Source organism: Onychomys torridus, chromosome 1 (assembly GCF_903995425.1).
Source record: "Onychomys torridus chromosome 1, mOncTor1.1, whole genome shotgun sequence".
Classification (NCBI taxonomy): domain Eukaryota; kingdom Metazoa; phylum Chordata; class Mammalia; order Rodentia; family Cricetidae; genus Onychomys; species Onychomys torridus.
In genome coordinates this window covers 60,620,675-60,635,495 of record NC_050443.1, presented here as the reverse complement: position 1 = coordinate 60,635,495, position 14,821 = coordinate 60,620,675, and the positions used below count along the sequence as shown (strand labels likewise).

At 46.4% G+C, this 14,821-nt stretch overlaps 1 protein-coding gene across 2 annotated transcripts in view; it reads left to right on the top strand.

Annotated features, from left to right (window-relative positions):
- The window catches only part of Blm (BLM RecQ like helicase), an 89,714-nt gene extending 77,166 nt beyond the window's left edge, over positions 1 to 12,548 (top strand). Inside the window, exons 18-22 of one of the 2 annotated variants that reach the window (XM_036176053.1) lie at positions 2,425 to 2,516; positions 3,332 to 3,524; positions 6,734 to 6,859; positions 8,476 to 8,677; positions 11,647 to 12,548. In XM_036176053.1, the coding sequence (XP_036031946.1) occupies positions 2,425 to 2,516; positions 3,332 to 3,524; positions 6,734 to 6,859; positions 8,476 to 8,677; positions 11,647 to 11,824 (791 nt within the window). In that variant the 3' untranslated portion in view covers positions 11,825 to 12,548. Of the gene's footprint in view, positions 1 to 2,316; positions 2,517 to 3,331; positions 3,525 to 6,733; positions 6,860 to 8,475; positions 8,678 to 11,646 lie in introns of both variants that reach the window. The other variant, XM_036176047.1, reaches the window with a different exon arrangement.
- The last annotated feature ends 2,273 nt before the right edge of the window (positions 12,549 to 14,821 follow it).

Below are 14,821 nucleotides of genomic sequence, written 5' to 3'. Positions count from 1 at the left end.
AATGGACCTCTGTGAGTTTAAGACCAGCCAGGGCTACGGTATGAGACCCTGTCTCTGAATGAATGATTGAATGAATGAATAAGCATACAATAATGAGAATAAGAGAAGCATGAGGCTGCTTCCAGCGTCATACTACATACATACACTAGTTGGAGGGAAGATGGCCAAGAGTTGTGTCTGAGGTCCAGAAACAGATGAGCAGTAGTCTGTCTTTCATAGCGTGGGCTGTGCTAGCTGATAGATGTCAGGTGGTAACTGCCATGATGGAAGAGCTGTAGAAGTTCGTGTTCTGTGTGCAGGTGACCACCAGAAGCACTCCAATCAGGAAGAAGGTGATTGCTTGACTGGAGGTGTAGTTGAGTTGTAGAGCATTGCCTAGCATGCCCAGGCCCTGAGCTTGACCCTAGCATGACATACAGGTTAAGGTGATGGGCTCGGAGAGCGAGGCTGAGAAGAGGAAAAAGGGTAGTGTAAGATTGTGACTTGCCTGTCCATCTCCTCTCTCTCCCTCCTCCTCCTCCCTCCCTCCCTCCTCCCTCCCTCCCTCCTCCCTCCCTCCCTCCCTCGACAAGGGGCCGTTTACTACACTGCCATATAACTGATGTCATTTGTGTATGACAAGATACAGTCAGTCTCCTAACTTCAAGTCCTTTTATTTATAAGGACTTATTTATTAAGGATTTATTTATAAGGACATATTTATTTAAGGACATATTTAAGGACATTTTCCAGACCAATAAGAACTACATAATGAAACCCTGTCTTAAAAAAAAACAAAAACCAATTTTTTTTTGTTTTATTTTGTTTTGTGTTTCAAGACAAGTTTTTTTCTGTATAACAGCCCTGGCTGTCCTAGAACTTGCTCAGTAGCCCAGGCTGGCCTTGAACTCACAGAGATTCCCCTCCCTCTGCCTCCCGAGTGCTGGGATGAAAGGTGTGTGCCACCACTGTCCAGACAGAAAAAGAAAGGAGGGGGGGGGAAAAGCTTGGGCTGGAGAGATGGCTCAGAGGTTAAGAGCACCAACTGCTCTTCCAGAGGTCCTGAGTTCAATTCCCAGCACCCACAAGGTGGCTCACAACCATCTGTAATGAGATCTGGCGCCCTCTTCTGAATACATAATAAATAAATAAATCTTTTTTAAAAAGATTGAAAAAAAAACCTTTTTTAAACTTAATCTGTCTTTAGAAAACAGAATAAAACCTTTTTTAATTTAATTTTTAATTTAATAATTGAAATGGTGTTAAGAGGAAAAGGTCACTGCTCTTCTCAGGTGACAGGAGGAAGGCAGCCACTTCCCATTTCACCTCTTTTAAGATCTGGGGAAATGCTACATTTTGGTTTTGGAATTTGTGACTGCTTTATCAGAGTGTAACAAAATATAGACTTAAATACGTACTTTATAATCGAATAGATATTTAAATAAGTAGGACCAGAGATGGTATTTAGAAAACTGATTCAAAGGCCTTACCTAGCATGTGGAAGATCCTTGGTTCAGCCCCAGCAATGGGGAGAAAAATGTCAGAAGTTCTCCGAAGGCCAGCAAGATGGTTCAGCAGGTAAAGATGCCTGCTGCCCAGCCTGACAACCTGGGTTCAGTCCCGGACTCCTGCAAGGTTGTCCTCAACTTCTACAACACAAGCTGTGGCACATGTGTACATACAATGAATAAATAAGTGGAAAATGCCCTTTAAGAGCTCTGTGAGCTGCATGATGGCACACACCTGTAATTCTAAGCACTTGGATGGTGGAAGGGGAGGATCGGGAGTTCAGGTGACCTTGAGGGCAGCCTGGCTACATGGGACCCTGCCTCGGAAAACAAACACCAACAAAAGTGTTGAGTGACTTTATCAGTAATACACAGGGATATGAAGTATAACGGAGAAGTATAAAGCTGTTAGCACTTACATGAGTTCTTTATTTCTTTGCTCTATTTTTCTAATACAGTTTTATAAGCTGTGAATTGCAACATTTTGAAATAACAAGTTGATATTGCTGTGGTTTTGGTCGACATGTTATAAACAAGGGGAAGTAGAAGCAGCGGGTCTGGGATGGAGCGCAAGCTCAGTGTGCACGAGGTGCTGGCTCCTGCCCATCACTAAGAGAAAGTACACGCAGCCACAGAAACCTTGGAACGCTCCTCAGACAGCTCATAATTCAGAAATGAAGGTCTCTGTGCTGTGAGGTTGCCTGTGGAACAGACGATCTCTTCTGTTTGTTCAAAAATGTCCTTGAATGACTTTTTAGCCTCTTCTGTGTGACTAATTATGAATAATAAGACATCTATAGTTCCTTATCTAACTTTTGGACCTTATTAGGGAGCAAGAGTGCAAAGATTCAGTCAGGAATATTTGGAAAGGGGTCTTCTTATTCACGACACAATGCCGAAAGACTTTTTAAAAAGCTGATACTCGACAAAATTTTAGATGAAGACTTATATATCAATGCCAATGACCAACCAATCGCCTATATGATGCTGGGGACTAAAGCCCAAAATGTGCTCAATGGCCACTTAAAGGTAAGGTGTTTTAAGTGAGCATTTTACTGTCTCTCAGTGAATGTACCAGAATATATCATGACAAAGTTTGGTATCCTTCCCAAAGCTTAGGTACTAAATTTACATATGCATTCCCTTAGGAATGTATTATGATCTTAATTGGAAAGAGATCTTGAAATTGAACCAATTTATATGACATTTGTCAAAATGAATTTAATAGATATTCAAGTTACTAAATCTTCTTATATTCATTAAATAAGCACTGATGGGCCAGCAGGTGGGTAAAGGCACTTGCTACCAGGTTTCATGACTGGAGTTAAATCTCTGGGACCTACATGAACAAAGGAGAGAGCAGATTCCTGTAAACTGTCTTTTACATACACACCATAGCATGCATGTACATGTGCGTGCATTCACACATGCATACACATAAATAAATAAAAGAAAAATCAAACAAGCATTTATTGAAAGGCGCTTTCATGTGCCAGGCCCTGGAAATGGAAGGATGGAGAATACACAGCCCTTGTCCACAGGGGTTTTACTACCTTTCGGCAGGGAAGAAATACAGAGGTAAAGATACTGCCATTCAAGCCTGGGAACCCGAATCCGATCCCCAGAACCCGGTAAAAGGAAAGCACTGACTCCACAATGTCCTCTAGCCTCTACACATTCACCGTGACATACGTATATGCACACTCATACATTCATGCACACACATACAGTATTACTGAATAGAATTTCAAAAGAAATTTAAAAAGGCAAACACTGAAAAAAACCATTCCTTGGGAACGAATGTGCTTCTGTCCATTCCTCTGATTTCTTTCTTTCTCACTCAGGTGGACTTCATGGAAACAGAAAATTCTAGCAGTATAAAAAAACAAAAAGCTTTAGTGGCCAAAGTATCCCAGAGAGAAGAGGTAGTTAAGAAATGTCTTGGAGAACTTACAGAGGTCTGCAAGTTGCTGGGGAAGGTCTTTGGTGTTCATTACTTCAATATTTTTAATACAGCTACTCTCAAGAAGCTTGCAGGTAAGTGCCTGTGAGCCTTGCTCTTCTGGCCCAGATAGTGGCCAGAAGTTGTTACTAAAAGACTCTATTGTTTCTAAGAGAGTCTTTTAGTTAATTTCTTGCTATTGAGACAGAGTTTCACCATGTCACCCTGACTGGCCTGGATCTCACTGTGTAGACCAGGCTGGCCTTGAACTCACAAAAGTCTGCCTGCCTTTGCCTCTACCTCCCAAGTCCTGGGATTAAAAGCCTGCGCCACCATGCCGTGATGAGTCAGGATCTTATTTAGTTTAGGATGGTCACAAATGGCCAATCCTCTAGCCCCAGCCTCCTGAGTACTAGGCTTATAAGCATGAGCTGCTGCTAAGGGACTTTGTAAGTCTTGGTCTATTTTAATTATTTTTGGTTTAATCTTTGGGTTTTCAACCCAGCAATACCACTTAAGCTCTTTCTTGAAGTAAAAATATTTAGGATATATACAGTTCAGATGTGTGCTATAATTTTAATCTTATACTTTTCTGTAAGGCTGAATGTTAGGATATGAATAATTACCATCTATAAAGCCAGATGTCAATTATTTTTTGCTTTCCTTCATGATGCTCAGCTATTTCTGTGCAAGTACTTTGCAGCGAGGATCTAAACATGAAAGAAACTGTCTTAGGCTTCTTTGAATCTGGATCTATAACACTGCTCTGTCTTCAGTTGAGAAATATTTGCTGATCTGAGTTATTTGCATGGGCTGAGATAGCTTAACCTAGAATTTCAGCAGTATAGCCTCTGGAAATAAGCTGTTGTTGTAATTGACTGCTGTGTGTCCCTCCTGCGTGCCTCCCTCATGAAACCTCATGATCATCCCTCTGTGCTGCCCCATCCCACCATCCCAGCACTCTCCTGTTGAGTCGCCACCTCTGTTTTCCCTCTGTCATCACTGGCATCCCCGCTCTGTTTGGGGATCTGCTTTTGGTTGTGGTTTGGTTTCTGTTGTGCTGGGAATTTAACCTTGGGCCCCATGTCCTCCAAGCTGCAGCCCCACCTGCCCCTTCTGCTCCAATACAGGTGCTTTTCTGATGATACCAGAGAGGTCAACAGACAGTTACACATCTCAGGGACAAAAATGTAATACTGCTTTATCAACTCTGAACATCTTTCTTAGGTCATGTAAAGTACATGGTGTTGCTTACAAGACAACTACAAAACATGGTCATTTCTCAATGACAACACTTTATTAGTGCCAAATTTATTACCTATTACTTGGTCTCACTGCCTTTACATTTACATTTTTATGCTACTATGTCTGGTATGCGTGTGTTTGAGGAGTGAGTGCATGTGTGCACGTGTGTGGAAACCAGAAGACAGTCTCGTCTGTCAGTCCTCTCCAAGCACAGTCCACTTGTATTTCCCAGCAGGGGTCTTTCACTAGGACCTGGGGCTAGACAGTTCTAATTGCCTAGCTGTCCCGTGAGCCCAGGATATCCCTGTCTCTACCTCCTCAGCACTAGAATTCTGTGTCCAGCTTTTACATTGGTGCTGGCAACCAAACTTGGTCCTTGTGCATGTGTAACAAGTATGGTACTGACTGAGCCTTCTCCTCGGCCCCTGATAGTCTTTCTGAAGACATTTCATGTCATTGAACTAACTCACTCAGTGAGGTACCTATAACAGTGAGTTTGTTGGCCTGCCGACAGTATTGATTATTAATAGGTGTAGTTAAGATCTCTCATGCACAAGCAGGAGTGAGCACAGGGCAGTTGCAGTTTGTCCAGCAGTATTCATAAGACATTCCTTGACTTCAGAAGCTGTGTGAGTTAGAATCGGTTGAAGATGGTGTTTTTTCCCTGGCTGTTAATGTAGTTTCCTGACTGGGCTCCTTAATTCCAGATGTGAGCGTTGTGCGCTTTTGGTTTTTGCAAAACTACTAAAGCAGTTCACTAGATACCATACAGTTTGGTCAAAGGGTCAAAGGGTCTGCATGTGCTCGCCTCTCCCACTTCATCTCACACTAGCCTTCTTCATGAACCTTCTGCTCTACCCCACAGTCTGTCGCTTTTCCTTTAAACATAGGAATGAGGTGGAAATCACAGATGGGAAAGGATCAGAAATCCACCCTCTGCTCTAGTCAGAAATGTAAGGATTAGCACCCGCTTCCTCTCCAAAGCCAGCACTCTTGGCCTCCAGAACAAATCCAAGCCTTCTTGGTCTCTTCCACCGCATCTTCTTCCTTCAGAGCCACTAAGCGCCCCTTTCTGCTCTTTCCTATGCAGCCCCCAGGGGCCATGCCCAGCCATAGATGTATGTGCTGTCTCTGCAGAGGACTCAAGGGTCCACTTGTTGTCTCACCCTCTGTGGGACTGACCAAATGAACAAGCCTGGGCTGGGGCAGCATCAATGGAGTGTGTCTCTTGAGGTGGAATGTGCATGTCTGCAGTGCAGGGGAAGAATCAGAGCTAGAAATAGAATGTGGGTGTTCACAACAAATACAGGGACATCAGTCTTGCAGCTAGACAAGTCTTGGCAATGGGGACAGTGGGCAGGAGCCGAGTATGCTGAAAGTCTGAGCACACAGTACAGATCCCACCCTCTAGCTTCCCCCCCCCCAAGGCACTTGGCTGTCTCCCACTCACTACCTTGGTACCTATGCCTTGGCTGCTGCAATTGGATGGTGGGTTCGCCCATCCTGGCTGCTGAAATTGGATGGTGGGTTCGCCCATCCTGGCTGCTGAAATTGGATGGTGGGTTCGCCCATCCTGGCTGCTGCAATTGGATGGTGGGTTCGCCCATCCTGGCTGCTGAAATTGGATGGTGGGTTCGCCTATCCTGGCTGCTGAAATTGGATGGTGGGTTCGCCCATCCTGGCTGCTGAAACTGGATGGTGGGTTCGCCTATCCTGGCTGCTGAAATTGGATGGTGGATTCGCCCATCCTGGCTGCTGAAATTGGATGGTGGGTTCGCCTATCCTGGCTGCTGAAATTGGATGGTGGGTTCGCCCATCCTGGCTGCTGAAATTGGATGGTGGGTTCGCCCATCCTGGCTGCTGAAATTGGATGGTGGGTTCGCCCATCCTGGCTGCCGCATTTCCAGTCTAACTTTGCCTTTTAGAGAACCCTCCATGTCCCTGGTGCCCAGCAATAGTTGGCTCTTAACAAATATGAGCTAAATGAGTAGATGCACTTGAATTTAGTGGGTTTTCTATGAGTGGTGATTTAAATTCTTAATTTTATGTCCATACACAGAATCTTTATCTTCTGATCCTGAGGTTTTGCTTCAGATTGATGGTGTTACTGAAGACAAGCTGGAAAAATATGGTGCTGAAGTGATTCCAGTATTACAGAAATACTCAGAATGGACACTGCCAGCAGGTTCAGTATCCCGCCAAACTTGTTTTCTAAAAGCCTATTTTAATGTTAAGCAATGTATCTCACTGAATTGGAATTATGTGGTTAATACATCCTACACCTGTCACACTGAAGTCCCAGGAGCAGCCCTCCAAGAGGACATGGTGTTTAGGGCCCCAGGGAAGCCAGTCATTAAACCTGCTAATGGAGCACAGGTGGGAACCTCTGGCCCCTGGGCCTGCACATTGTTCTGGTAAGGAAAATACCCAAGGAATCACAAGCCCTGGGACCCATTCCAGATCTACCATCATCTCACTATGATCTTTGGCAGGACACCAGCAACCTCTGTGTGCTTCAGTGTCCTTATCTGAGGAAGGAACATGTTATCTAACAAGCATGTCTAAGATAACATAGAAGAGTAGAGCTTAAATGCTTTGGGAAATGAGCATGTCATTGGAATGCCCTTATTATTAGTCACTGGAAAAGCCTGACTGGGTGAGGACATCAAAGCAGAGGCCCCCAAAGAGCAAAGGGGGTAGTAAAAGGGCAGACTGTGCCCTCCACTGATGTGCCGCACAGTAAGTTGTCACCTCAGCAGACCTGGTGTCTTAGGCAGGTTCCTATTGCTGTGATAAGCACCAGGACCCAAAGCCACTTGGGTAGCAAAGGGTCTGTTTGGCTTATAGATCCCCAGTCACAGTCCGCGAAGGGAAGCCAAGGCAGGAGCTGAAGCAGAGGCTAGGAAGGAGCACTGCTTACTGGCTTGTTCCTCACCCTCCCGTACACCCCAGGACCACCTTCCCAAGGACAGCTTAGCCAAAGGTAGGCTGAGCTCCTTCCTCCTCTTCATCAAGAAGATGAGAGCTGGGCAGTGGTGGTGCATGTCTTTAATTCCAGCACTCAGGAGAGACAAGCAGGTAAATCTCTGTGAGTTCAAGGCCAGCCTGGTCTACAGAGTGAGTTCCAGAACAGCCAGGGCTACATGGAGAAACCCTTCCAGAACAGCCAGGCCTACATGGAGAAACCCTGTCTTGAAAAACAAAATGAAACAAAACAAAAAGATACAAATACCCATGGAAATTACTTTTTCCCTTGCAAATGTGTTTCACTCAGGCCAAGTTCCTGCTTGATATGTGAAGTATTCCTGACAATTATGCAAAGAAATGGCTTCTGTCTGCAAGGAGTAAAATATGGCACTAAATTTTCTGGTGCATTTATTATTAAGAGATTATTGCTTAAAGATGAGGGAGAACACAATTTATTGCCTTTTTATATTGGACTTATTTTCTCAGCATGTTTAAAATGATAAATAAAACCAGCTAATACTTTTGGCATCCTTCACTTCAACTCACAAAGATTAGTTACACAATGTAAAATGGACATAGGCCTCATACAGCAGTGTAAACTAAACCTGACATCTCCAGTTGAGTTAAAAATTATCACAAATTTTTTTTAAGTAATGAATTTTGATTCTTTCATTAAATATAAATTGCCATTGAACACACTTGAGCTTTTCAAAGTAGAAAGGTTTGATTCCTGCCGAGTTGTCGAATCCATTCAGCAGGTAAGCCCTGGGAAAGCAGCTAGTATTGGGCTCCAGACACAGAGTCACCTGTAATGTCTGCATTTCCTGTTTGTAGCTGAGGACAGTTCCCCTGGCATAAGCCTGAAGGGCGGCCGAGGCACCGGGAGGAGCACCCCAGAGGAGCTTGATGAGGAGGAGCCTGTATCTTCTCACTACTTCGCAAATCAAACTAGAAATGAAAGAAAGAGGAAGAAAATGCCAGCCTTCCAACGACCCAAGAGGAGGAGAACCAGTAACGGCAGCTTCAAGGCAAAGGGGTACAGTCTCTGATGTCTTCTGCAGTGTCGGGTGGAGGGGAGGACAGAGCTGCACACAGGTGCTCTAGCTTGCTTTAAAACAGTTATTGAAATTAGCCAGTGTCGGTTCATAGGCTGATGGTGAAGACCTGAACCAAAATAAAAGCATGGCTTCAGATTTTAAAGTTTGCAAAAACTTCCCGAACTTTGACCTTACCTTGGATTTTTGTTTGTTTTGAGGTAGTTACTCTTCTTAAGGTACTTTTCCACCAGAAATACAAATCATACATCATACACTGAGTGAATAACAGAGGGCTTCTGTGAGTTTGCCAGTGTTTGCCACACTGCCTCTGTGGCTGCAGGAGTCTCTTGGCCTCGCTGTTGCTTTTTGAGACAGGGTTTCATGTATCACAGTCTGGCCTTGAACTTGATTTATAACCAAGGGTGACCCTGAATTTATACTCCTCCTACCTCTGCCTCCCAAGTGCTGAGATCATACCCATTGCCTCCTGCATGCAAAACAAGCCTGTCCCCAGCTGCGTCCCCAGCCTTCCCCTGCTTTGAATGCCTCCTAGCCTAGCAGGGTAGCTGAGAAGGTACCACATCCGAGAAATCCAAAGGCAGGCAAGCCAGGTTTCTTTAGGGCTGGGTAAGTGGCTTCTGTCTTCCCTTCCCTTCCCTTGGTTTTGGGTGGCAACATGTCTTCACAAGGAGAAGCCAAGGTAGAGGGCCAGGTCTTGGCAGCAGGCTTGTTTCCCACCATTGTACTGTGACACCAGCCCCTCTGCCAACCTCTGCCAACCTCTGCCAGGTACCCTCCACCTTCTGCAGCTTTGCCTTCGGTCCAGACATGGTGGTCCCCAAGGCACTGCATATGATAGCAGAAATGCTTAGACAATGGGAAACAGCGTCAGTGACTTTTGCAAGCTGGTGGGTTTGCTTTTGCAGTTTTCTGCCTCTTCTCCTTCTTGGTGATAAAAACAAGATTAAGTGGGGGAAGAGAAAGGAAGGCAATGTCACCAAATTGTCATTTCTTGTTAAATCCATAAACGGACTTCTTAAATGTGCTAACCCTTCTGCCAGAGCACAGAATTAAAGGCATTCATAAATGGTGGCTTAATTTTGTGGTTTTGAGTGCGCAAGTGCCCATCAGATATTCCTCAGTGAGGACATTTTCTCATTTCCTTCATTTATTCCTCTCCCTTGGGAGACATTTCCTTAGTCGCTCACAGAGCATGAGACCTTAAAAAGCTTCTGGTCCAACTCCCTTGGGTTTAGGGTGGGAAAACTGCCTGGCCTGCATGGAAAGGGCTTGCCTTAGGCCAGCCTCCCTGCTCAGTTTCAGAGGTGGGTTGGACCCTGGCCTGGCACGACAGCTCAGAGCAAGTTCACTGCTGTGTGTCTGTGGACACTCCTTGAACATGTGGCCATCTGTCATCTGGCTTCTGCTTGTTAGAAGCGAGGGACTAACACTGTTCGTTGCTGCTGGCTCCTTTCTTTAATTTCCACAGCATTTGTTTGTGAGGAAAAAGCTCATGTCACCTGGAGTCTAGTTTAAGAAGAAGTAGAACTCAACTTAAATCAGGCATGAAGGGCCATGCCTCTAATAACCCTAGCACTTGGGTGGTAGGAGGCAGGAAGATGAGAGATCAAGGTAATATGAGTTCAAAGCCAGGCTGGGCTCTGTGACACCCTGTCTCCGAGAACAAACCAACATCATGGTGTCCTGCAGCCGGCAACAGCTTCCATGCCAGCAGTAATGAGTCTGTGGGAGAAGGGACTTTCCTCTGCTGACCAGCTCATTGACTATTCACCAGCAGCAGCTTCTTTGCATCTGCTCTGGTCCTCTGGCTTTCACAGCCCACCCTGAGGGGGTTTCCAGCCCCAAAGCTGCTCACCTGTGCAGTGGGAAAATACTTGGGGCTCCTTGCCAGAGCCCTTCACCCACCAGACCAGTGGGGCTCACATCTCCAGAATGACACACAATGAGCCAGGTGTGTTCTGGGCTCTCTGAGTGGGAGGAAAATGGATGAGCCGATGAAATGGAGGCTGCTGTTGGCAGATTCATTCTGTAAATCAACATAAACAGCAGGTTTTTGCTCCGGGCTTCATTTCTCAGCAGGAAATCAGCATAGGGAAACTTCAGGCTGCCTCTCTGCCAGATCTGCAGTGAAATTGCCTTCCCTCTAGCAAGAGGTTTAAAGTGTTGAAAAACTCTTTACCTAGCCCAGCAGAGTGTCCTGAGATGCCACTGACTAACTACCCTGGATTCTGGAACTGATGGTGGCCTTGAGTGGGTTTGCAGAGCCTCTGAGGGGCTGCCCACTGTCACTGTATTGGTTTGCACTTCGGTTTTATTAGGGGAAAGAAAATTGCTATCCTCAGAGCAGCAAAGAAGTGACGCACACCACTCAGCTCAGGCTGTGGCAGGGCCTCTTCCCTGTGTGCATGAGGCAGTGAGCGGGAAGAGTTGGCAGGTCTTTGGGTGTAGCTGGGGGAGCTGCAAGCTACGTGGCCCTGACACATGCCAGACCAATGCATAAGGCAGCTTGGGCCTCCTCCCTAGGGAGCCAGATCTGCAGCCTTCTTAGGACTAGTGTGGCTAGGAAGAGGCCACCCCAGAGGCTCTGCCCCCTCTCCACTTCCCACAAAGCTGTATCAGTGCGGTAATTCTAGGGTGTCTGATGGCCAGAGATTTGGAGTATCTAAGACATGTCTTCTCTTCCTCTTTTGTCAGAGCAGATCCAGAGGATTCTGACTGTGGGCTGTGGAAGGTGGAACTGCAGAGAGGGTCTGTGGGTTGGTCACAGGCTACAGAGCTGAGATACTTCAGACAGGGAAACTCACCCTCCCCTCGGAATTTCCAGACAGAAAATGTAGACAAACACAAGACTAAAGAAAATCATGCTTGTTCTAGCAAGTTAACAGACAAAGACCATTAACTTGGCCTCATTTAGCATTTTAATTTTCTTTTCTTTGCCACATTTTAGGGGCTCTACTACAGGCAGAAAAACGTCTTCTAAAAGTAAATTCTCTGGTGTAACTGGATCCAACTCAACCTCATGTGCTTCTCAAGCAACAGCAGCAGCAAGTAGGAAATTGGGGATTATGGCTCCTCCGAAGCCCGTAAATAGAACGTTCCTCAGGCCTTCGTATGCATTCTCCTAACAGCACTTCTCAGCACACACATCTTGTTTGTCGGCATCTGACCATCTGTGAAGAGAAAGCTGTTAGTCTTGTTACACCATTTGAAGTTTTCACTCCTATCTATTAATATTTAAATGTATCTCGTGTGATAGTTCTTATTTTTAAATAAACATTTTCTTTGCTGCCACTGCAAGTGTGGTGGCCATTGTTTCTCAGAGCATCTGCAGCAATGGCTGAATCATCTACCCCAGAAAAATTCTGAGTGTAACCTGACACACCGAAGCCAGAAGAAAAAGCAGCATGGGACATTGTGAAACTGTAGAACTTCTTGTGTGAAACAACCACGGCAAAGGACAGAGGACAAAGAAAACAGAAGATATATTACATAGTAACTCCTATAATATGCAAAAAGTGCCCATAAATCATTAAGGAAAAGTCAGCATGGAAGACAGCCGAACAGGCTGTGGATAGGCTAGTCTCCCCCCAAAAATTCAGATGGCCACAAATATATGAAAATACTCTGTCTCCCTAATTAAAAGTACCAATTAAAACATGAGGTGCCATTCTTTTGCCTGTCAAATTATCAACCCCAGGGCTGGGTATAGTGTCACATAGCTAAAAATCCCAGTGTCTCCAGAGGCTGAGCCAAAGGATCACCTGAGCCCAGGAGTTCAGGGCTAACCGGGCAGACACATTCTCCTTTTAAAAAAAAAAAGAAAGAAAGGATAGTTGGGCAGTGATGGCACATGCCTTTAGTCCCAGGACTCCGGGAACCAGAGACAGGCAGATTTCAGTTTTAGGCCAGCATGATCCAGGACGACCAGGGCTACACAGAGAAATCCTGTCTTGAAAAAAAGAAAACAAAACAAATAACAACAAAAAACCTGCCTAGTCTGTGCTGGATGAAAATAGCCAAATAGGCTCTGCTTGTAAACGTGTATTAAATATTGATACACTTCCTGATTTGCCCTTTGGGTAATGCCCAACTCCTTGACCTTGCTCAGAAGGGAGCTGGAAGCCTTCAGACCACTGTCCTGAGACCTCAGAACTGCATATACCTATGCAGAGGAACCACCTAGTTCCTGCCTCCAGGAACTTCGGCTGTTTAGTGGACAGACTAACCAAATGAGTTAGCTGAGAGCTGTTTGCTTAGTAAACCTTCCAGAGCTGGCAAGCCATGACTCCAGTTGGGATGAGAAGACTGAGTGGAGAACCAAGTAGCCAAGGTCACCCGGAGAGCTGTGGGTCTAGAAGGACCCAGCATTCTCTGTGGCAGCCCATCTGGAAGGAAAAGCTGCTGCCACCTCTGTTCTAGTCCAGTTGGGTTAGAGTTCAAGGTCATCCTCAGCTATACCATGAATTTGACCACAGCCTAGGCCACATAAGACCCTATTTCCAAAATAAAAGGACAAGACAGGACAATTCTCCCAACCTCCTGGCTGGAACCAGGAGCCTGGGGACTTTGATCTGTCCAGAATCTGATAACCACAGTGGCAGACACAGACGTCACTCAGCTTTAGGGAGACGTTCTAGGTTGGAACTGACACAGAAATTGCAGCTGCTTCCTTCCTCCAACTTGGCCTCCAGTCTGAGCAAAAACCCAGGGAATGCACCATTCCATGTGGGCAACCCCCACAGGAGGCAAGCAGAGGCAAGTGACAGCGAAGCTGCCCTGGGCCCGGCCCTAATGAGGATGTTCTGTACAGCCATTGCCTAAGGGAAGGCAAGAGTCTAACTGGAGTGTAAGCAGGAGCCTCCCCTAGGAACAGTGACCAGGAGGCTTGACTCCAATTCTGGCCAGCATCCATGGAACCTCTGTCTCATGCACACATCCATGAGACCCTTGTATTCTGGAGAGCTGATGGGTGACCCCTGATCAGTTCCAGGGGCAAACAACCTTCCATGACCTCACAGAGGCAATTATGGAGAGCCAAGTCTATGCCAAGACCACCCAGCACCCAGCCCTGAAAAGCAACACATCATGGTATCCTTTTTTATGTAGGAAGCAGAATTCAGAAAGGTTATGTAACTTGCCCGAAAACACAGCTAGGAAATGGTAGTAAGTAGGGTAACACAGGTCTCAGTCTGCCTTGGAGTCCCAGTTTGTATCTGTTTCCCTGGTGTGATTAACACAGCCCCTTTTCATTCTCAGAAGTGTTCCAGTTAGGACAATAAATTTATGCCATCCAGGTCTGCGTGCTCAAGAATCTCTCTGTTCTTTCCCTAAGCACTCCAACCTCCTCTCCCAGCCCCGTTTTTCCAAAGCCTCGGGGGCCACCTGCCCTGACCTGTTCTGCTCCCTTGCAGCAGGCTCCAGGGACAGCCAGTCTGCAGAGACAGCCAGCACAGCTCAGCTGCAGCTTCTCCACAAGAGGAAATGGAGCCCCAGGGCCCTGCTCTTCTTGAGAAACTGCTGCACCTCCACCTCCCACCAGTATGGAAGACTCCCTCCATCCTTAGAAAGCTCCAGAAGCCTGGCCAAGCCTCCTTTCCCAGCTCCACAACTGTGTAGGTGGGGGACTGCCATACGCCTGGAATCCAGCCCCCAGTCTGCCTGAAGCATCGAGGACCTAAAGTCTAGGCCGAGGGACCATGGCCTGGACAGGGTCCTCACAGAGCTCTCGCAGCCTCTTAGTCAACTCCCACAGCCTCTGTGTAACCTCCCTGGTGGGGACAAAAGAGGCAAGTCAGTGGGTCTCACACAGGGGGCAACTTCCTGCCTAGCCCTGTAGGGTGCTGTGGTCCCTACGCAGCTCGTTAGCTCCTGGGTGCTTGAAGCAAGGGCTCAGTAGCTGCAGCTGTGCAGTGCAGCACAAAGCTCCAGGGAGCAGACCTGCTTTTTACCCCTACTTCATTCAGCCACATGTCCCCTGTTATCAGGAGAGGAGGAGGGGACAAGCCACACAGTGGTTGGAGTAGCCTTCGGACCTGTTCTGGGATGACTGGAATGACAAGCCACGCTGGTGTGGTACACACCTTCAATCCCAGCACTTGGGAGGCAGAGGCAGGTGGATACCT